Below are 22,124 nucleotides of genomic sequence, written 5' to 3'. Positions count from 1 at the left end.
CATAAAAAGTAAAAAATAAAGGAAACCATAAAAATAGTAATCTAGCAAGTCTCGGGAATCTGACTTTAAAAGACCCACGTTTTTAAACAAAATTTTTAAACCATGTTGCCTAAAATTTGTTTGGGGGTGGGGTGTTTGGTATTTCCTTTTCTTGATCTCTCAACTTCCTATTCTTGTTGTTTATGCCGTTTAGTCATATTTTGATTCAGGTTGACAATATCTATAAATTTAGATTTCATTTGATCACATAACTTATGTCATGCACACACTTCGAAGCATTTTCTATTTTCTTATATGTCAACCATGGTTAGATTTAAATTTTTTTATGGATAATTAGATTGTACTCTCTTTGCTGATCGTTTTAATAGCTCATTCGCAAAAATCGGACCGTTAACGAATTGAGAATTTCAGTTTTAAGTTTGCGCGCATAAGGACATAATGGGCATTTTTTTTCGAATTTGTTTGGGCTTGGGCCCAAAGCCTCGCAGTCATGTGCCTTGCACGTGAGTCTCCGTCTCCAAAACAGCCAAAAACCCTTCGCGTTCATCTTCTTCACTTCACACCTCCATCAATTCGAAAGTGAAAAAAAAAAAAAAAAAAAAAAGTTTTCACCTCTCCCCCCACCTTAATCTAACCCCATTTTCGAATTCAAAAATCTCAATGGCTGCTAAAAATTGCAAAATTCTTCTCAAACAAGTTTTCACCTTCGACCAATTTTCCCCCTTTTATGGTGATGAGATGATGCGTAGGAGGTGGAAGAAGTTGTGGTATACGGAGAATGATTTTTACCATCCGAATTTGGTTTTGAATTTTTACAAGAAGAGAGAATTTGAGGGTAGGAAGATTTTTGTGAAGGTGAATGGGACAAGGAGAGAAGTGTCTACGGGTATGTTGCCTAGGATTATGGACGTTGATACAAGACACAACCTCGTAATCACAGTACAGGAATCGCAGTGGGGTGGGATCGAGGCATTGATGAAAGAGACTGTATTGGAAGGAGAGTACAATACGAGATCGCATTGTGTTTGACAATCGTCTCTGAGAACCAACCAGCTGGCTATAGCTCAGTGGGTTGGTAAGAACATCATTGGCACCTCGAAAGTCAATGACATCAGTTTGAACTGTCTACATGTTCTCTGGGTATTGCAGGAAAAGAGGTATTATTTTTGTATCCTCGACTTTGTGTGTTAAATATGATTAGAGGCGTTGGAAGCCATACTGCACCCTTCCCTGTATTGATTACTAAGATCATGCAGCATTTTGGAGTTATTCCGAAAACTGATTGGATTATGTTGAAGTTGAATTCAAATGCAAAGATTTATTCGGAATGCATTCAGAAGACGTGGCGGTTGCCTGAGGATAGGGTTGTTGATTCAGATGATGATGAGGAAGATACCACATGTTTTGAGGTCGATGCCTTGGAAAAGGTTACTTCTGATATAGAACGCATGACATTGCTTCATCGTGGCTTGCGTTCTCTCAATACCATTTGTGTGGATCTGCGGACTAGGCAGGTTAACATCCATCAGAATTTTGAGGAGCTCAGTGCTAGTAATCGGGAGCTCCAAGCTACCATGGAGACCCTAGTCCAGCGTGATAAGGCGCGTGAGGAATCCATGAACGCATATATAGAGGGTCAGCGGAAGTTCCAAGTAGAAGTTCTATGACGCTTGCCACCTTATCAGAGTTCTACTTCTGACGATTTTGAGAGGCATGAGCGTCGTCGACGCAGGACTGATGACTCTGACCTATCCTCATCTCATGGCTAGTAGTTTAGTTGCATTGTGTTTAGGATTTTCTCTATTCTTAGTAGAATTTTATTTTTAGTTGTTTAGTTAAGTGGTTAATTTTGGATTATGTAATTGTTTGCGAATATTTGGTTGTAGTTGAATTTTAAGTTAATTAAATTTTTGTTCAAGCATGCTATTGTTTTTCATGAATCCCACCTTCCCAATTTGTTTGGGGGTGGCATTAATTGTTCATCATTGTTTTTTTTTTTACTCTATTCACCGTTTTGGAAGTATTTGTTACAAGTTTGTGAGAATCTGATTATGCGAGAGTGTTACTAATTTGGTGTAGCTAGGATTAGCTAGTGTTTTAGTGAAAATTTTAAGGAATGAAATTAGAAGGTTGCTATTTTAATTTCAAGCCATTAGGCTATTGGGTTGTTTTTGGAATAATGAATCTGGTCTGTTTCTGGTTGGTTTTAGAAATATTCTGTTTCCATCAAGTTTCCTTAACAATCTGGGCAACTTGTGGAACTAGATTAAGAAACTAAACTTCTATAAATCCTTGGTTCACCCTACACTCCACACCACACCTCTCACTTTGCACCTCTCATTGTTATCTCTCACTTTTATTTTTTACTTTTCAAGTTAGAGCACTCAAAGTACACGGAGCGCGCCCTGCACCCTAGTTTGCTTATTCCTGAGCACGTCACACCCTCAAGTGCTTGGAAGTCGAGTAAGACAAGAGCGCCCACAGCGCCCTTCATTGGTAAATCCTGAGTGCGCCCCGTCCTCAAGTGGTTGGAAGTTGAGTAAGACAAGAGCAAGCCATGTGCCCTTCATAGGCAAATCTTGAGCACGCCCCACCCTCAAGTGCCTGGAAGTTGAGTCAGACAAGAGCTGGCGCCCTTCACAGCCAATTTTCGAGTGCGCCCCGTGCCTTGGCCTTTGTAGCACTTCCACTTCTGATTTTTATTTGTGGGTTCTTCTGAGGTTGTTTCCAGCAGCTCTAGAGTGTGTTGTTTGATATGAAGTCTCCTACACTCATACCGGAGCAATCTTTCGAAGATTTGTTCTCAAGTGACACGTACGGATCTTGGTTTCGTGAAGTGATCATACAAGAAGGATGGCAGTCTCTAATGGTAAGTTATGATGAACTTTACTCTCTTGCACTTACAACGTATTTTTATGAACATTGTAAATTCTTTTATCGGATGGATGGTGAACACGTGTTCTCTATCACCATTAGTGATGAAACAATAGACATAACTAAGTTCTTGTTGGCTTTTGCTGTTGACCTTCCTATGCCTGCCGAAATCACAGACTCATGGGGCTATTTAGTTGATAATTTCTCTTCCTACAACTATGAGTTTTTGCATGAGACATATGGGGCAGGAATTTTTCGTGTAGAGGACCAAGGGCATTATAACCTAGCCCTTGGTAGCTTCTCCCTTAACGTGGGCACGGTGATGTTCTTTATCATGCTAAACATATTAGGGGAGTGGCGTTTTTCTTCTGCGAATAACGCCACTTGCGATGTTTTCCTTGCTTTAGCTGAGGGACGTCTACTATATGACCTTCCCAAGACATTAATGTCTAGTTTAGCACGAGCCCAGAGTATGAGGCATAAGTACCTTCTTATGCTTGTTTTAGTTTGCCGCATATTGTTGTGTTTCTTTCCTGCTTTTTGTACCCGTTTCACGGATTAGGTTGGGGTTGACATTGTAAGACCCACCAATTGCATTATACGCTCATTCTGTGTAATGACTTGGCAGGGGTGGAGGCTACAACCTAATTGGGTTGCCCCTTACACCCCATCCGACCAAGTGGCTCTTAACAAGTTAGCAAATGTAGATGATAAATGGCGTGAGGCCTGGCAAATCATCATGGAGTGGCAGGATGCGAAGGAACCTCATTTCTTTATAGAAGAGGTTGACAACGCCTAAATGCTGGATATGAGGTAAGTTTTACTTTTTGTTCGTGTCTGCTTATGTCCCAAGCAATTTGATCTTTGTTTTCCCTATAACGGGTGGAACTCATATAGAGTTGCGTATGTTTTTATTTATCTATATTAGTATGTTTTAACTTTGTTTTGCAGATGTTCTAAAATTTCACGTGTTTCCATAGTATTTTCCTACCCTTCTTATTTCTATACTTTGAGGACAAAATATGCTTTTGTTTGGGGGTGTCATAGAAACACGCGTAATTTAAAGCACCTGTTAGGATATAGATATGTACAATATGCATTTGTTTTCTAGTAAAAAAAATTAAAAAAAAAATTAAAAAAAATATAATAAAAAGTTTATGCTATACACTTAGGAATACTGGTATCGTTTCTTTTTCTATGATGATAATAGTCTAGAGTTCCACGTTAGTTTTTGCATTAGAATAGTTTTTAGAAACTTAGGTTAATATGTAGGTAATAATCTTTGTAACCTACCTACTGGCTTTCGTGTTGGCAATAACATTCCTACCAACCCACTGAGCCACAGTCAGCTGGTTTCTTCTTAGAGACGTCTGACGAACACAATGCAAGTTCGGATTGTAAACTCCTTCTAAGAAAGTCTCCTTCATCAAAGGACCGATTCCACCAAGCTGAGATTCCTGCATTATGACTACGATGGGTCTTTGGTCAATACCAGTAATCTCAGACAATTCTGCTGTAGTCAATTCCCTCCAACTACCATTCACCTTAACAAAAACCCGACCACCAGCAATCTCCCTCTTTTTATAAAAATCATACACCAAATCAGTGTGATAAAAATCCTCTAGAGAATACCATAATCCATTCCATTTCCTAATAACCATTTCGGCACTGAAAAAGGGTGAAAATTGTGTTTGAGTAAAAACTTGTTCCGGAAGAATCTTTGGTGGTTGAGGAGCCACTAGGTTTTGGATTTTGAATTTGGGGTGGATTGTCACACCCCGAATTTCGACAGAATTCGGAAAAAAAACAATATTTGTTCCCAACTCTTCGATTTTCGAGGTGTGATGCACTCTCAACTCCCAAAAACCTATAATCAGTTTAAATACGCGGATAATTAAAAACCAATAAAAATTTAAGATAAACAAAAGTCCTCTTCATTACCAAAAACTCGCAAATATGATTAAATTACAAATCTCCTTTCCACCCTCTTTAATTATAATTACAACTAAAAATACAAAACCACATTTGTCTCAACTAAAATCTATTACACCTTAAGGGAAAACAAAACATATCCTGAATGTGACGCTAATGCAAACCACAAGCAGCAACCAACCTTCTTCAACACTAAACCTATCAAGACTTATCAACTATGTTCATTTAATGAACACACCCGATAAGCAAACATGCAAATCGGGTCAGCATTATAAACAATGCTGGTGTGAGTAGCCCTAAAATACAATATATACTTATACATATATTTACACACTAAATAAGGCAGTTAGTTCCTCCACCGAGGCGCCTTAATATCCAACGAATAATACAACATCCTTAAGTACAATAATTATGGCAGGTAGTTCCTCCACTGAGGCGCCTTAGCTTCCCAACAATAATGCAAAGGCATTTAGTTCCTCCACCGAGGCGCCTTAGGTTCTAACTAAACTACTAACCAACCAAGCATATTCTATACTTACCGCATTTCATGCTCAATTACAGAGTGGGTCGTCTCTGCACAAGTAATTAGGTTGACCCACCCTTCTGCAAAACCATATACAATCATATATTTAAAGATATATCATTAACCAACATATTACCATAATTATATTATTTAAGGTTTTCTTTGCGTGTCCCTAAAATCACGTCGTATCTATGTCTTACCTAGCTTCCCTGGCTACCACAATCGCTACCCAACGCCGAACATGTACATCCACATGCCTCCCCTCACATAACGAACCACTCTGTGCATAGCTACCCTAAGCGGGATATCGCATACTAGGTAACCCTCACACGAAAGCCATTATGTGAGTACTGCCATTATACGGCATAAAATATCGCGCATCTTGTTCTAATTTTGCGAACGGAATAATCAAGCCACTATTCGGCTATGCTAGAAGGGCCATTCAGATTCACTAAAACGCCAGAAGGGCTAATTATATCACATACACCCATCACAAGGGACAAATCACATGAGTTGTGGTAGTTAGGTTCTAGGATTTTCGTTACGTAATTTATTCAAGTGTCATACATTTATATCTCAGAATAATTCTTGTTCTATCTCATGCCATTATACTTAATTGTACTGAAGCTCAACGTTTCTCATTATAATACAATCCACATTATCACATGCCAATACTATTCATTGCATGATATCCAAGCATCTCTATATCCAATCTCAAAACTTATTATTTCACGTGCCAATCATATATTGCACTACACCATATGGAATATATCAAGCCTTCATAAATACTACAATTCATTTAAGTAGCAACTCATAATAGTAATCAATCATGTAATGTATTCGTTCAATATATTTATGTGAACTCAATTCCCCATCAAAGACACGCATTATTTCCATTTGTTCACCATACGAATATTAAATAAATAATCAAAATATATGTCCATTCTACCAATGTCAAAATGGAATGACTTTAAAAAGAAAGAACAACTTAAGTCCAAACATCATGCATAATTATTCGAGTCCAAATCACAAGTCAAGTCAAACTGATCAACCGTCAAAAGCCCAATACTAAAGTCCATGAATCTGAGTCCGTATGTAGTTTAATTCTCATAAAAACGATATATATATATATATCTAAGTCTTATAAGAATTCCCCTCTTGTTACGTGCTAGTATTTATATTCTTTACACACTACTCATGTCAAATTTTAATTAGATAATGACAAACAAAGTTATACAATTTTCGATAATATTTTATTACTACATTTGTCCATATTCTTAAATATGTGAAATCTGGAAAAAGTCAACATTCCACAGTCAACGGTCAATGTCAAAGTCAACCTGTCATTTCCATGTTCAACAGGTTCAGGGTCATAGCCATGGTTCATTGTTAAGGTCAAGGTGCATGGCTCATGGGCTCATGACTAAGGTAATGGTTAAGGTCATGGTTTAGACCTAACTAGCCAAGCCTATGACTCAACCAAAGATTCAAATAATGTTAGCCGGATCCAACATAAAAGCCAAACCAAAAACCGGCCCAACAATAGATTTAGCCCAACTAGAAATATCTAGAGGGAACAGATCCACTTAAAACAATAATGAACCAGCCCACCAAAAATAAAAGAAAACCGGCCCATGTAAACAAAATTAGAACAGGCCCCAACCAAAAATAGAACCGACGACCCAACTCAAAAGATTAATATTGGCCCATCACTAACAAAATAGAACTGCCCTAAGGAAAACCAACTAAGCCCAAGCCCCAAGCCCAACCCCAACAGGTCGTCTTCTCCATCAGCTACCACCAGCTCCCTCCACCAGCCACCAAATCGGCCACCACAACCTCCACTCATCACCCCTTTTCAACCAAGTGGTTGGACTCCTAAAGAAAAACCCGACATCTTTAATTCACACCAACACCGGTTTTGGCAACTGTCGAGATCACTCTCCAACAGATCTCGGCCGCCATTGCCGGCTGTTCAAGCTCCCCCACAGGCCTCATTCGACAGCCATCATCCCCTTAATCAAACCTCATAACCCCATCACCAACAATCCATTCAAATACACAACCAAAACCCCAACAACAAAGTTTGAATAAAACTGGGCGATTTCTTGTCGGCCGCCATTAACGATTTCTTCGATTTTTGCCAGCCCCTCTCCAGCACCCATCCAAACAACAATAACCAAACTTCAAAACTATATACACAACTATATACAAGTTCAATCCAGAACGTACATGACGATTCTTTCCTTTGGGGCTTTAGCCGCCATTAACGGGCCCAAACAAGGTTCGACAGTTCAATATCAACTTTCAGAGTTTCGAGTTTTAACAACACGACAGACAGGACGCCGAATAAAACAGGAGAATAAGCAGAAATAAAATGGAACCTTGGATAGACATAAATATCTCTGTATACACGTAAAACAACTATAGGTTCAATGAAATAGCAAAAATAACTACTCACTTAATAAAAAGCTCCACGAATTCATCATAGTCCGAATTGTCGTCCTCCAACACTCTAGCAAGTGAGCTTTTATCTCCGCCTCCATTTTTATTTTATTTTTATCTAAAAAAACCCTATTCTCTGGAAAAAAAAAGTATATATACCTGGGTTTGAAACCTAAGCCCAACACAGACTCGGGCCCAGAAATCAGGCCCACGTATCCCAAATCCAATCCAGCGAATTTTAAATAAATAAATAAATAAATAAATAAATAAATAAATACGTATTTTAAATACGGGCATTACATGAATGTAAGGTGGGGAAGAGTGAATTAACACTCTATCGAAATTTGGAGTGGGTTCGGGTGGAGGTTAGGTTGCGGGGTTTTTTTTTTTTAAAATTTTTTCCTTTGGTCGGTGTTCTTGGAGGCGGAGAAGAAGAAGAACTCGCAAAGGGTTTTTCTCTCTCTCTCTTTTGTTTTTGGAAATCACATGCGAGTCACGTGACTACGTAGGGTTAAACCATTTTGGGCCCAAGCCCAAAACAAATTTTGAAATACCGATCCTGTCCTATGCCTCGTAAAATTTAAAACTAAAATTTCCAATTCGTTAACAGTCTAATTTTGGCGAATGAGTTATGAAAACGATCAACAGAGAAAATACAATACAATGATCTATAGAAAACTGAAATCTAACCATGGTTGACATATAAAAAGATGGAAAATGCCTTGAAACACGTATATGACATAAGTTATATGATCACAAGAAATCTAAATTCATAGATAGTGTCAACCCGAATCAAAATAAGACTAAACGGCATATACAACAAGAGTAGGAAGTTGAGCGATCAAGAAAGGAAAGACCAAACACCCCACCCCCAAACAAATTTTTGAAAACATAGTTTAGAAAAATTGTTTTAAAAACGTGGTTCTTTTAAAGTCAGATCCAGAGACTTGCTAGATTACTGTTTATAGGGTTTTAATATTTTTTTTATTTTTTTTATGAATAAGTTTAATATAAAGGAAAACAATAAAATAATAAAGACATAAATCACTTTATAGAGAAACATGACTCAAAAACTGAGAAAACATGCAAGAGTGGAAAGCGTGAATTATGTTAAACGTGGACTTAGGATCCGGTACTTATAGCCACACACTCCAAAGGAGGGCCCAGTTACCTGAATGGTGTATTCACCAATATATGGAAATAAAAGGAAGTACACTAAACATCAAAGGTCAGTCCTCATAGACAGAGTCCTATAAAAGGACATCCTCAATATCTGGGGACATTAACTTGTGAAAATATTTTAAATGTTGGCTATTAATTTGAAATGTACTGTTGTCCTTGGGATTTACCAAGGTGATTGCCCCGTTAGGGGTGACTTCAATAACCAGAAAAGGACCAGACCAACGGGTTTTTAATTTTCCTGGGAAAATATGCAAACGGGAGTTGTAAAACAAAACCTTTTGACCAACCACAAACACTTTATGCAAAATCTGTTTATCATGAACACGTTTCATGTTAGCTTTATAATCTTTTGCTAGATCATAAGAATCACTACGGATTTCTTCAAGCTCATTTAATTGTAATTTGCTCTTGACACCCGCCTCATCAATATTGAAGTTAAGCCTCTTTATAGCCCACATAATACGGTGCTCCAATTCAACGGGCAAGTGACAAGGTTTTCCAAACACAAGTCTAAAGAGAGACATTCCTATAGGAGTTTTAAAAGCTGTCGTATACGCCCATAAGGCATATGTTAGACGCTTAGACCAATCTTTTCGATCAGGATTGACTGTTGTTTCTAATGTTTTCTTAATTTTCCTTTTAGAGACTTGTACTTGGACACTAGTCTGTAGATGATAAGGAGTAACTATCTTATGAGTAACTCCGTACTTCTTAACTAACAAAGTAACAACTCTATTGAAAAAATGTGTTCGCCATCACTGATGATGGCTTTAGGGATGCCGAAATGATAGAAAATGTATTCCTTAACAAAAAACACAACTATCTTATGGCCATTAGTAAGGCAAGCCATGGCCTCTATCCATTTGAAAACGTAGTCCACGACAATAAGAATATAAATAAAACCGTGGGAAACAGGAAAAGGAATCATGAAATCAATGCCCCATACATAAAAAATTTCTACTACCATAATGGGATTTAAAGACATCATATTACGTTTAGTGATACGTCCAAGTTGTTGGCAATGAACACACGTCTTGCAGTGAACTTGGGCATCTTTAAAAAGGGTAGGCCAATAAAAACCACATTGCAGAACTTTAGCTGCCGTTTTTATACCACTAAAATGGCTACCACACTCTTTGTCATGGCAGAACAATAAAACCTCCTTATATTCCCACTGGGGAATATAACGACGAATAATCTGATCCGTACAATACCTAAAAAGGTAGGGTTCATCCCAATAATATAGCTTAACTCTGGCTAAAAATCTTTTACGCTCATTTCTTGACCAAACATCAGGAATAATATCAGAAGCTAAAAAATTCACAATGTCGGCATACCAAGGTACAGAAAAAATAGAATAAAGATGCTCATCAGGAAAAGAATCAGGTATGGACTCAGAATCACTATCACTGTCATTGGTTAGTCTAGATAAGTGATCGGCAACTACATTTTCGACCTCTCATTTATCCTTAATTTCAAGGGTAAACTCTTACAGGAGAAGAATCCATCGGATCAATTTCTGTTTAGCATCCTTCTTGGCGAGAAGATACCTAAGAGCTGCATGGTCAGTGCAGACTAAGGTCTTTGAACCAACCAAATAAGGGTGGAACTTATCTAAAGCATAAACCACAGCTAAAAATTCCTTTTTTATAGTAGTGTAATTTCTTTGAGCATCATTTAAAGTTTTACTAGTATAATAAATAACAGTGGACTTATCATTTAATTTCTGGCCTAACACAGCACCAATAGCATAATCGCTAGCGGCACACATAAGCTCGAAAGATTTAATTTAGACCAATCGGGAGGCTGTATAATCAGTGCAGATATTAAAGCAGCTTTTAAAGTTTCAAAAGCCTGCTTGTAGTCATAATTAAAATCAAATATGACATCTTTTAAAAGCAGACTAGTTAAAGGCCTATCTAATTTGGAAAAATCCTTGATAAAACATCTATAAAAAACCTGCATGGCCTAAAAAGGCTCTAATGTCACGGATAGTCTGTGGTATAGGTAAAGATGTTATTTTATCTAATTTGGCCTTATCTACTTTTATACCTTCAGTAGATAAAATATGACCTAGCACTATTCCTCTTTTTACCATAAAATGACATTTTTCCCAATTTAAAACCAGATTATTTTTCTCACACCTTATCAACACCTTGGAAAGGTTAGACTAGCATTCACTGAAAGAGCCTCCATATAGAGAAAAATCATTCATGAAAACTTATATGAAGCACTCCACCATGTTACTAAAGATATGAAGCATACACCGCTGGAAGGTACCAGGAGCATTACAAAGGCCGAAAGACATTCATTTATAGGCATATGTTCCAAAAGGACATGTGAAGGTAGTCTTGTCTTGGTCTTTAAGATCAATAATGATCTGAAAATAGCCCAAGTAGCCATCTAAAAGACAATAATAAGCATGACTAGCTAGATGTTCGAGCATCTGATTTATAAAAGGTAAATGAAAGTGATCCTTTCGTGTCATAGCGTTTAAGCGTCGGTAATCAATATAGATCCTCCATTTCATGGGAACTCGTGTGGAAACATATTCACCCATAGAATTACGCACAATGGTAACTCCTGATTTTTTTGGACCTACGTGAATGGGGCTTACCCATTCGCTATCGGATATGGGATAGATGATGCCCGAATCAGTAACCGTAAGACTTCTTCCCTGACCACCTCTTTCATGGCAGGGTTCAAGCGATGCTGATGTTCTTGTGAAGTCTTTGCATTGTCCTCCAAATGGATGCGATGTGTGCATACACTAGGGTCAATCCCCTTAATGTCGTCTAAGGACCAACCGATCGCAGAACGATATTCCCTAATCACCCGAATCAAATGTGCCTCTTCATCAGCAGATAACTGAGAAGATATGATCACCGAATGATTACCATCCGGATCAAGTTGGATATATTTCAACTCAGCAGAAAGAGGTTTAAGCACAAGGGTATGAGGAATGGGTAAAAAGGCTTCCGGAGGGTCCTCGTCTTGAGTAGTGAAGACTTGTTTAGGTAAGAGGTCCTCAAACTCGGAAGATGGAGCTACAGAAGGATCTAAGATAGGAGTAGACTTAAAAACTAGGAGTCATCGGCAAAGTCGAAACTTTCGAAGGAAAAGAATTGGTGCATCTGAGTTTCTGGAAACGTATTTTTGAAATAATTTTGAACTAAGCTCTCGATCATGCTAACATCTTCATCGATAGTCGTATTAGGTAACTGTTGCATCATTTTGAAAAGATTTATCTTAACAGAAAGATGGCCAAAGGACATGGACATCGACCCATCGCGGCAGTTTATGAGCGTTTTGGCAGTTGCCAAGAAAGGACGCCCTAAGATGATAAGAACAGAGTCATTAGCGACTTTTGTATCGAGGATAATGAAATCTGCTGGGTAGTAAAAATCTTGAACTTTAACCAACACATTTTCAACCACACCCTTAAGATACTTAATAGAACGATTAGCTAATTGCAACGTTATTTTAGTTGGTTCCATCTCTTGTAGACCTATTTGTTTATAAAGATAATAAGGGAGTAAGTTAACACTCACCCCCAGGTCTAATAGCGCAGTCGTCATATGGGTATCCCCTAAGGTGCATTATACAGTAGGATGATCAGGGTCCTTGTACTTAACGATTCCATTATATTCAGATAGAGTGGGAAACTGTTCAGTTAAAAAGGCGTCTTTTGGAATGTTTGTTTTCCTCCTAGTAGTGTACAACTCTTTTTGAAACTTAGCATGTTGTGGTAATTTTTTAATAGCATCAAGAAAAGGTAGGTTTATTGTTATATTCTTAAAAACTTCCCTAATCTCGTCCAAATTTGTATCCTTGTTTAACATGGCTAGTCTCTGGGGAAATGGTAGTTTCTATCTATATTTAGCATATGTATCAATAGGAGTTTTAACCTTGGCCGCTTTCCTCTTGGGTTGTGGTTTAACTGGTACATCTACAGGAGTAGGATATTCAGTTTCTATTTCGGTATCTAGTAAATTTTTATTCGTAATGACCACTGGTGGGGTAACAACGGGCATAGTTATGGCGTTATCAACCACTCGAACGGAGAGTGGTGATGGCATTTAGCTCACCTACGATAAAATTATTATTACTAGTAATACCGATTACTTCAAAGGTTGTGTTTGGCATTTTAAGATTTGGGATAACTTGACCTGGAAACACACCTTTTGGTTAAGCTTTCTCTTGGGTTAACTGTTGTATTGATCGTTGAATCTGTTGTAGAATCTATTATTGAGCTTGCATGTAGGCATCAAAACGATCTGGTTGCGGATGTGTAGTGGCCACAGGTGGTGTGGTTGGAACTATCTCACGTTGATTATTAACTAGTGGGTTGCGATAGTTGTTATTAACCAGAACGATACCTCTATTATTATTATCATTATTATAATTACCTTGTTCTTGTCTCGGTGGAGCTTGGTTGTCATTGTTTGCTGGCCTAACATATTGATTATTAAACCTCGGAGGTGTAACTTATTGATTATTTCGCCAACCAAAGTTAGGGTTTTGTCTCCAAGGTGCGTTAGGTTCGCTATTAATTGATCAAACATTATTCGGCTATGCGGATGGTTGTTCATAGATGAGAGGACAATAGGAGTCGGTATGCTCAAGGCTGTAATAGAAATTACATGGAAGAGAGTTGATGTTCATGACTGGAGCAGGCTTATGTTGAATAGAAATGGTTTCGACCTTTTTTGTGAGAGATTCTATTAAAGTTCTAAGCTCGGGATCAGATTTAACCTCAAACATACTGGCAGCCTTAACTGTAAAAGAAGAATTAGCGGAGCAGGGGATGTTATTACCACCCAGTTTTTATTATGCTTAGATTGATCTTCTAAAAACCTATAAACCTCGGAGGCTCCTTTACTAAGGAGGCTACTCCTAGTCATTATATTAAGAACCTCTTTATGGTGATGTAAAAGCCCTTTGAAAAAGACACGAGCAAACGTGTCTTTCACAAGGTTATGATGTGGACACTCGATAAGAAGATTAGTGAAACGATTCCAGGCCTCTGAAAAGAATTCATAAGGATTCTGGCAGAAGAAATGAATCTTTTGAAGCATTTCATATGTCTTCATAAGTGGGTAAAACTGTTCTATGAATAATTGAACAAGTTTGGCCCCTGAGTCCACAGAATTTGGCGTTTGGGCAGTTAAGCAAGATGCTGCCTTATCGGCTAGGGTGAAAGGAAACACTCCTAGTTTAATTTGTTCTGAACCTACGGTAAGATGATGAAATGTGGTAAGAACTTATTTTATCCTATGCATATGCTGATAAGGTTTCTCATGGTCTAACCCATGAAAAATCGGTAACAAATTAAATATATTCGGGGGAATTAGAAAATCCCCCACTGGTTCTGCAATAACGATGCATGACTTAAGGTGATAGGGCTTTGTAAAAGTCAGAGAGAGGAGTCTCTGTTTCATCAGCCATTAATGCAGGTGTAGTGTGTGATATTCTAGATAGGCGTGTGCGTTGACGTTTACAATAAATAACAGAAGATGGTTTATTCTTATCGGACCTTAATCTCGTGCAAGGCTAAGGCCAATATGAATACAAACCACTAACAGCAGTCAAACAACCCTGATATGCTAGAATGAAAAATCCTCAAACAGAAAAGGCGAGGAGTGAAGGAAAGAGTACCTGAAAGCCTCCTTGTTTCGCGTATGAATAACATCTTGTATATGTAATCCTAGTATATTTAAGAAGTTGAAAACACTGAATAGTAAAAATAATTTGAACAAAACGAGAGTCGGTGATTAATCTGCAAAAATCGGGCTATTCTTCAAAGGGGCGCGGGCGCGCTCAAGGTACTGTTCGCAAAAAATTTTCCAGTAACAAGAGGGCGGGCTCGCTCAAATGATAGAGTTAAGAGGGCGCGGGCGCGCTCCGAGTACTATGTGATAAGCACCCAAAACTGTAATATTAGACCCCATAGAGACATAGCAATTTGGTTAATTAGGTGTTTAATAATCAGGAAATAATCACATTTTCGTGCTTATGCAGGTTGGAGAAACTAACTAAAAAATAATGATAAAGCCAGCATTTAAGCATGGAATAGGGAAGCTTTCCGATTAAGCCCATGTGAAGCCCAACAAATCCGGACTAAAGCCTAAAGACTCAAACAGTACAAAATCAAGTCAGAAACAGGATTACGTGCATAGAAGCATCAAACTTCCGAAGCTCATATCTCTTGAACTAGGACTCCAAATGTGACAAGTGAGCTGCTCAGAAAATCAGTGAGATGAACTCTATGCATAGGCGGGAAGTTGTAAAAATGCCAAAAGACCAGACCACTACTAGACACTACACATGGACCCACTATGCAGGCCCGTAAGATTTAATGAGTCATCATATAAGTTAAGACAAAGGTGTAAATAATTGGCACAAAGTTGACACCTTGCATGCAATTAATGAAATTAGTTGGAATTAGGTGAGAATTATGTAAAAGTGCAAGGTGTCAAAAGGGGGTTTAGTGTTTGGATAAGAGGAAAGTGAATGAGGGGGGTGTTTCACGTGGGAGGAGAGAAAACTCTCTTATGTATAAGGGGGCTGATTTTGGAGCATTAACTTCTCAGTTTTTAGATTCCTTTTTTTGTTCCTTGTCTTGTTTTAGTTTTTAGTTTGATGAAAAAGCTTGTAATAGTGTTAATGGAGAACATTATTAGTTATTAAATAAAAGTTCATCATTTTCTTTAGGTAATCAGTTTGTTTGCATTCCTTTCTTCTTTCTTTCTCTCTTTAACCTATATATCTTATAACTTTCAAACAATCCAAGGATCATGAGCTAAAACCCTCAAAGGTGGAGGGTTAATGATGCTCATGTGAGGATTCGTATAAATTTCTTAGAAGTAGGATTCACTTCCTAGACTTAAGAACACATGTAGCACACTACCCCAAAATGGTAGTGTCCGGCCAAACTTGAGGCCTGGAAGTTAAGAAGGATTTGCGTGCGCTTCCCTTTTCATGCCTGGGCTAGCCACGCACACGAGTCTTATTTAACCTCTTATTTCCATATTTGACAGGAATATGTTATATGAGTCCAGGAGTTGAGATGGTATTTCAGAGATGAAATCCCAGTTCAACTCCTTATGCTAGGGAAATGGACTTAGAGATGAGTTTATCTTGCTAGGGATCGACGCTCAATCTGTTTCGGGTTTGATAATGAACCCAAAATAGCTTAGAGATGGTAGTAATCCGATTCCAAGAGATGATAATGAGACTTTGCATGAGTAGCATAATCCTCTACCCCTTCTTTCTCTTTGAATATCTTGTGAAAAATCTTAGTTTTTTCGTTTTTTGTATTTCATATTTTAAGCATCTGTTAGGATTTAAACAAAGCAAAACTTAGCTAGCAAATCAATATGAAACTTTTTTTTTTGCAAGCAAATATGAATATATTATAAATATAAGGTTACTTACAAGAGTGACTTGCTACATAAGGAACAAAAGGGTACAATAAGGCTTCTTGCTACACTCTAAGGAAACCTAAAGTATAACTGGCCCTGGTTTTCCACCATCCGATAACTGGAGAATGATCAGAAAATTTCCTTGGTAGAATTTGGCATCTCCAGTTCTTATTCTCTAAAAGCCAGATGTTATTTACCAAAGCTCTATCTAGCTTTGCCAAAATCCTCTTATTCCCTATCTTCCTATTGCACCAAGAGTACCTGAGGCCAAGGGTGGTAGTATCCCGAAGGGAGTTATTATTAATGAAGTCAACGAACTCATTCCTAGCTCTCTGATTCGGATGACGACCTCCTTTCTTCTCCAAACTGGTAGCAACAATAGTAAAGTCCCCAATTGCCATCCAAGACCGGTTTAGAGCACCAAAAACACCAAGCTCCTCCCAAAGGGCTCTTCTTTGAATATAAAAGCATTTGGCGTGTATAAAGGAGATGGTATGCAAATCTATTGCCACCGTGATTTGCTGGCTGGATGAAGCAATCACATTCACCATTAACTCTTGCTTCCAAAAAATCCAAATATTGCCTTTACGAAGCAGCGTATGGTTATGGGCAAAATCTTTACTGTAACCATATTTTGAAAAGACCTTTGGAGTCACTGTGGGGGCAATAAGAGGTTCAGCCAATCCAATGAGGTCAGGCTTATACTCCTAGATTATTTCTTCTAGATAATTGTTCGGCGAGGTTCTACTCAAGCCGCGAACATTCCAGAAGAGAATATTCATTTCTTCTGTTTTGGAGTTTTTCTTGCCTTTGTGGATAGAGGAGAGTGTTCCTGCAACATCCATTGTGGCTTATATTTCTTCTTGGGTATCGTCTGCCATGGCTCGTCACTGTCATCCGATATTTCTTCCTCGTCAATCAAGTCAGCCCAATTCACCGCACTCGATATAAAGTTGGTTTCATTCACTACTTTTATACTATTGTCCGCATCTGAGATGGAGAACGAGGACTCTGCTCTTGTTGACGATGCTGAATAGGAATCAAAGACTCTACTTTGCGATGCCTGAGCTCCAACAGCCTCTTCATGAGTGAAGTTAGACACTATATTGGGGGAATGCCCATGAGCTGGGGGTGAGACGGAGATCTCGCCCACATTAGGAGTATTCAATACTTGTAAACCAACAGCCTCTTCATAATTAGATCTAAAGTTAGGCACTATATTGGTTGTGAGTTGTTTTGAAACTAGAAAGGCCGGAATCCCCGCAGCTGGAGATATTAGCGGTGCTGCAGCCGCAGTAGCCTTACCCCCAAAAACTGCCGCAGTAGCCTCATCCCGAGAGGGCTCAGTCTCATTCAGTGTCAAATTAGCCACCTCACATGTTGCTCGAGGATTTAAATCATTGTCCACTACTGTATTTGCCCTCCTGACATCATTCTTTACAATTGCTGCCCATTTATGCGCTTCTGAGGAAAAAATCTCAGCAGTAACTCCCTCTGTTAGTGCCGTAGCATCCACCTCACAAGCTACTCGCAGTTTTAAAACATCCACTATTGACTTTACCCTCCTGATTTCATGCAATTTGCTTGCTACCAATGTGTGCACGTTAGAGGGAAAACACTCAGCAGTAACTCCCTCTGCAGAATTCGCACCCTCTAAAGTTAAATACTCAGTGACTCCCTCTGAAGAGTGTTTCTCTGCAGTGTTATACTCCCCTTCAGACGCTGCAGTTGTCGCAGACACTCTGAGTGAGATTTCTCTGCAGTGGAATTCACCACTGCCTTCTCCGTAGCTATCTCCAAAGCTTTCTCTGTCGGGTTGCGCTCCGCATCCTCATGGACAACAATGCCCTAATGTACCGCAGTGCCCTCATGGACAGCATCAGCACTACCCTCATGCTCGTGCTCAAGATCCTCCTGATCCTCAACCATAGCGCTAAAATTCGCAGCAGCAGCCCCCTCATGTTCAGCAGCAGCCCCCTCATGTTCGTCAGCAACCCTCTCATGTTTGGCAGCACTAGAAATCTCAGCAGCCCCCTCATGTTCGGCATCAGCTCCCTCATGATCAGCATCACCCTCATGTTCATGGTCAACGACCGTGTGAATCTCATCCACTTCAAGCCCCTCAAACCGATTTTTTGTCTACATTTCATTGGGCTTTGCAGTGTGTTTCTCCCTCCATATTGCCTCCCCTTGCTTACTCGACTCCCGAATTCTTTTTCTTCCCATGTCTTCTAGTTCTTTTTCTGCCCACAGGTTCCAAAGGGGGAGTTGCATCCACTACAACCTCTTTATCCTTGTTTCCCTTATCTTTGTTATGCTACATATCACTCCTAAGCCTACGACATTCCATTACCAAATGCCCCACAATCTTGCAATGATTGCACATCTTAGGAAGTTCGCCTACCTCAATAGTTTGCCAGAAGTTGGTATTCTTCGTCCTCAATCTGATCTGGGATCGGTTCAGAGAGGTCCACGTCAACCAAAATGTTAGTGTAGTATCCGTACTCTCTGTTGAGTGTTTTCTCATCGAGTTGCATAGAGTACCCCACTCCTGGAGCAATGGACATAAGTGCCTCCGGCTCCCAGTATTCCTGTCCGATCCCAGGCAGTCTAATCAATACCAAGTCGTGAGATTGCCTTTGGCTGTCAGGATTGAAGTTTGTAGTCCATTGGCTTATTCTCATAGGCATTTTATCAAACTCCCATGATCCTTTCGCCCAGACTAGATTAAGATCGTCTGCATTCGAAAGCCGGATAAAAAGGAATCCTTTTCCAATGGGCGTGATAAGCCATTCTCCTATTGGTTTCCAAAGTTGCGTAGCAATTGCTCGAACTCTCTCCAGCAAAACTTTTTGCAAATCTATTCTTCCCACCAAACAATGTTTGCAATATAACAATCCCTTTTCATAAGCTTTCTTTGGGATGGTGATTGCTGGGTATTCTCCCATTTTCTTTGGAATTGGGAGTTCCTGGAATTCCACCGGTTGCCGAAGATGATGGGATGCGGCCTCCGCATATGAAACTCTCTGAGTTCCTGTATGAACTTCATCAGCGCCTTTCTCTGGAAGAGTTGTTTGGTTATGTTTTGGCTGAGATTCGTTCAACTGTTGTATGGGCTTCTCAAACTCGTAAAGGTCCATGCTTGAACCTTTTCAGAACACACACTGTGTATCAGTGTGGGATTTTACATGAAAGGCGATGGATCCTGGAAGAAAAGAGATAGAAGAAGCAAAGTCGAAATCTCCAGGCTTTTAGAACTCACATTGTTCGCAGTGGAGGATTTTGCCCAAAAGCAGAGGAGAAATGTACCAACTTTCCAAAACTCACACTGTAGAGCAGTGGAGGAATTTACCTGGAAAGGAAGGTATAATGGAGAAGAGAGGATAAGTTTTCCGTCAAAAACTTGTATTTTGCTCTTCAATATGAGCATAAGAAAGTTGTATGCTGTCCTAGACTTTAGGTGGAAAGAATCCTTACTCAAACTAACGCACGAAGACACATGAGTAAGGAAAGATTGAGTTTACACCGAACGGAGTAGATAAATCAAATCTCTAAGACCCGCAAAGTGTGAAGATCACTATGTCTAGAAAAAAAATTTAGAAGAAAAAAAACCAACACAGTTAGAACCAAACAATCGGGTGGGTGGGTGAAATGGGATATTGGTAGAATTTTAAACACAATGGGAAACTAGTCTAACAAAACAAAGATGGCAGCGGCGCCATTTGATAAAAGTAAAAAGATATGTTTTACCTAAACTTTTGACTAATTATGCTAAAAATAAGTAAACACGTGAATTTATACTAGTTTGTTATCAAAGTTTCTACTCTCGATTATCTTGCGATATGGTGGAGTAAAGAATTCGTTCCATTCCTAGTTTCTTAGACGTAATAGTTTCACTAAATTAACAATTCTATAATATCAATGAGAGCAATAATTGAATTATATTAATATGGTGAAAATAGCTAATTACGATATGCTAATTTATACTATGGCAATTTGATTATAAGATGTGAATGAGAAGAGAGGTATTAGGGGGATTTGATTCCACCTTGATTAACACTTAATAAGCTAGCATAGATTTGTTGTAATCCTAATCTTTATGTTTTCATATAAAGATTGGGTCTTTTTAATCCGTAATTATTCATGACAATCTCTACCAACTAATAATTAGCATGTGAGGCAATTTAAACCCATTCTCATGGTAAATTAACTACCTTCTAGAGTGGAATAGATTACTACAACTTATTATACACTAACACATCAAGTCTTCATCAAGGCTTCATCAAACCCCTCTAATGGAGGTTTAGCTAAGATTCATTAGACTATCATCAATAGAAGAATAAGCTAGAATAAGAATAAGACATAATTTAAACAATATAATAACTTGGCTTTATTAATGGTGATTAGGCTAATAAAACAATAACTAGGGTTTTGACTAAAGAAGAAAACTAATTTATTAACTTAGAAAGGATCTTCTGAGTTTAGCATTAGTCTTCTTTATATAGGAGAGGGCTAGATTTACAATTTCGTGCATGGGCTTTGGAGCTATATTTTGGGCCATTAAATCAAGCCCAAAACCTAATTACTTAAATCCAAAAAGGGTTTCTCTGCTGAAAATTACTGCAACAGCATTTTCATTTACTTTTACTCCTCTGATTGGATCAAGGCCTAGACCATTATAAAGTTTTATCCAATCCGGTCATTTTGACATATAGTAGGCCCAATGTCGAGGTCTGAGTCCAAAGATACGACCTACGGAAGTTTTGTTAATTTTTTATGCTCTAATTCTGCCCGCGTTAACTTTGACTTTTTAGCTTTGATCGGGCTTTAAAAAGGCTTTTTCTCTTTGAAACTTTGGCTTTAATCATAGAACTTCTTAACAACCAACCTTTGCTCCTTTCTCTTGCAAAAGTGACATATTTCTTCACATATTTAACTCCAAGACTTGGAATACACAAAAGCACGTAAACAATACTAACTCTTATTTATTATACACGTAATTGGTCTAAATAATTGGTCTAAATGTAGTATTATTAAGGGGTTAAAACTATAGTTTTAGGCTCTTATTAATATGCCTGCGCGTAGAAGACCTAAACAACCTAAGCCTAATTTGGGAAAAGTAGTTCCCGGTGGAAGTAAGAGATCTGTTGATGGGCACGACAGTAAGATCTGGGGTTGCTGGACACACGATTTTTCGGTCATGGGTTCAGATGATTATATTGGTCTAGGTTTCTAGCATCAAGGTATTCATTTTTTTCCCTTTAAATCATTTGAATTTATTTTCCAATTTTCTTCACTAAATAACTGTTTGAAGATATCAATATATAAAATTTTCAAAAGTGTATTCGATTGTTTGGCAGAATTCGCTTCTTTATTTGAGTGTTTAACTATTTATTATTTGATAGGATTTCGCTTTCAAGCTTTGTACTTGCATACTGCCATGATGATTTGTTACTTCTATCATATGAATTTGTGGATGAGTTCATGCATGATTATTAAGGTAGGCTAATCTATTTTGCTCATACTGCCATGATGATTTGTTACTTCTATCATATGAATTTGTGGATGAGTTCATGCATGATTATTAAGGTAGGCTAATCTATTTTGCTGAACGAACTTTTTTTCTTACTTGACAAATTTTGGAATCATTGCTTCTGGGTTTAGGTGTCCTGAAAAGTAATAATTAAGAAGTTCGAATATATTATGAGGTATGGTTTTATCTATGTGCTCACATTATTAAACTC

The 22,124-nt window shown here is 38.4% G+C and overlaps 2 protein-coding genes across 2 annotated transcripts; both read right to left on the bottom strand.

Annotated features, from left to right (window-relative positions):
- Positions 1 to 16,442: 16,442 nt before the first annotated feature.
- On the bottom strand, positions 16,443 to 16,931 carry LOC147498659 (uncharacterized). The gene has a single exon (XM_086563308.1). It carries the CDS (start codon positions 16,929 to 16,931, stop codon positions 16,443 to 16,445), a length of 489 nt encoding a protein of 162 aa, XP_086419434.1.
- A 1,854-nt stretch (positions 16,932 to 18,785) lies between these two features.
- Positions 18,786 to 19,520, bottom strand: LOC147498658 (uncharacterized). Its single transcript, XM_086563307.1, has one exon. The coding sequence runs from the start codon at positions 19,518 to 19,520 to the stop codon at positions 18,786 to 18,788; it is 735 nt and encodes a 244-aa protein (XP_086419433.1).
- Positions 19,521 to 22,124: the final 2,604 nt, after the last annotated feature.

This window comes from Coptis chinensis, chromosome 5 (genome assembly GCF_015680905.1).
Source record: "Coptis chinensis isolate HL-2020 chromosome 5, ASM1568090v1, whole genome shotgun sequence".
Taxonomy (NCBI): Eukaryota; Viridiplantae; Streptophyta; class Magnoliopsida; order Ranunculales; family Ranunculaceae; genus Coptis; species Coptis chinensis.
The sequence above is the reverse complement of the archived record's forward strand: the minus strand, read 5'-3'. Positions and strand labels throughout refer to the sequence as shown.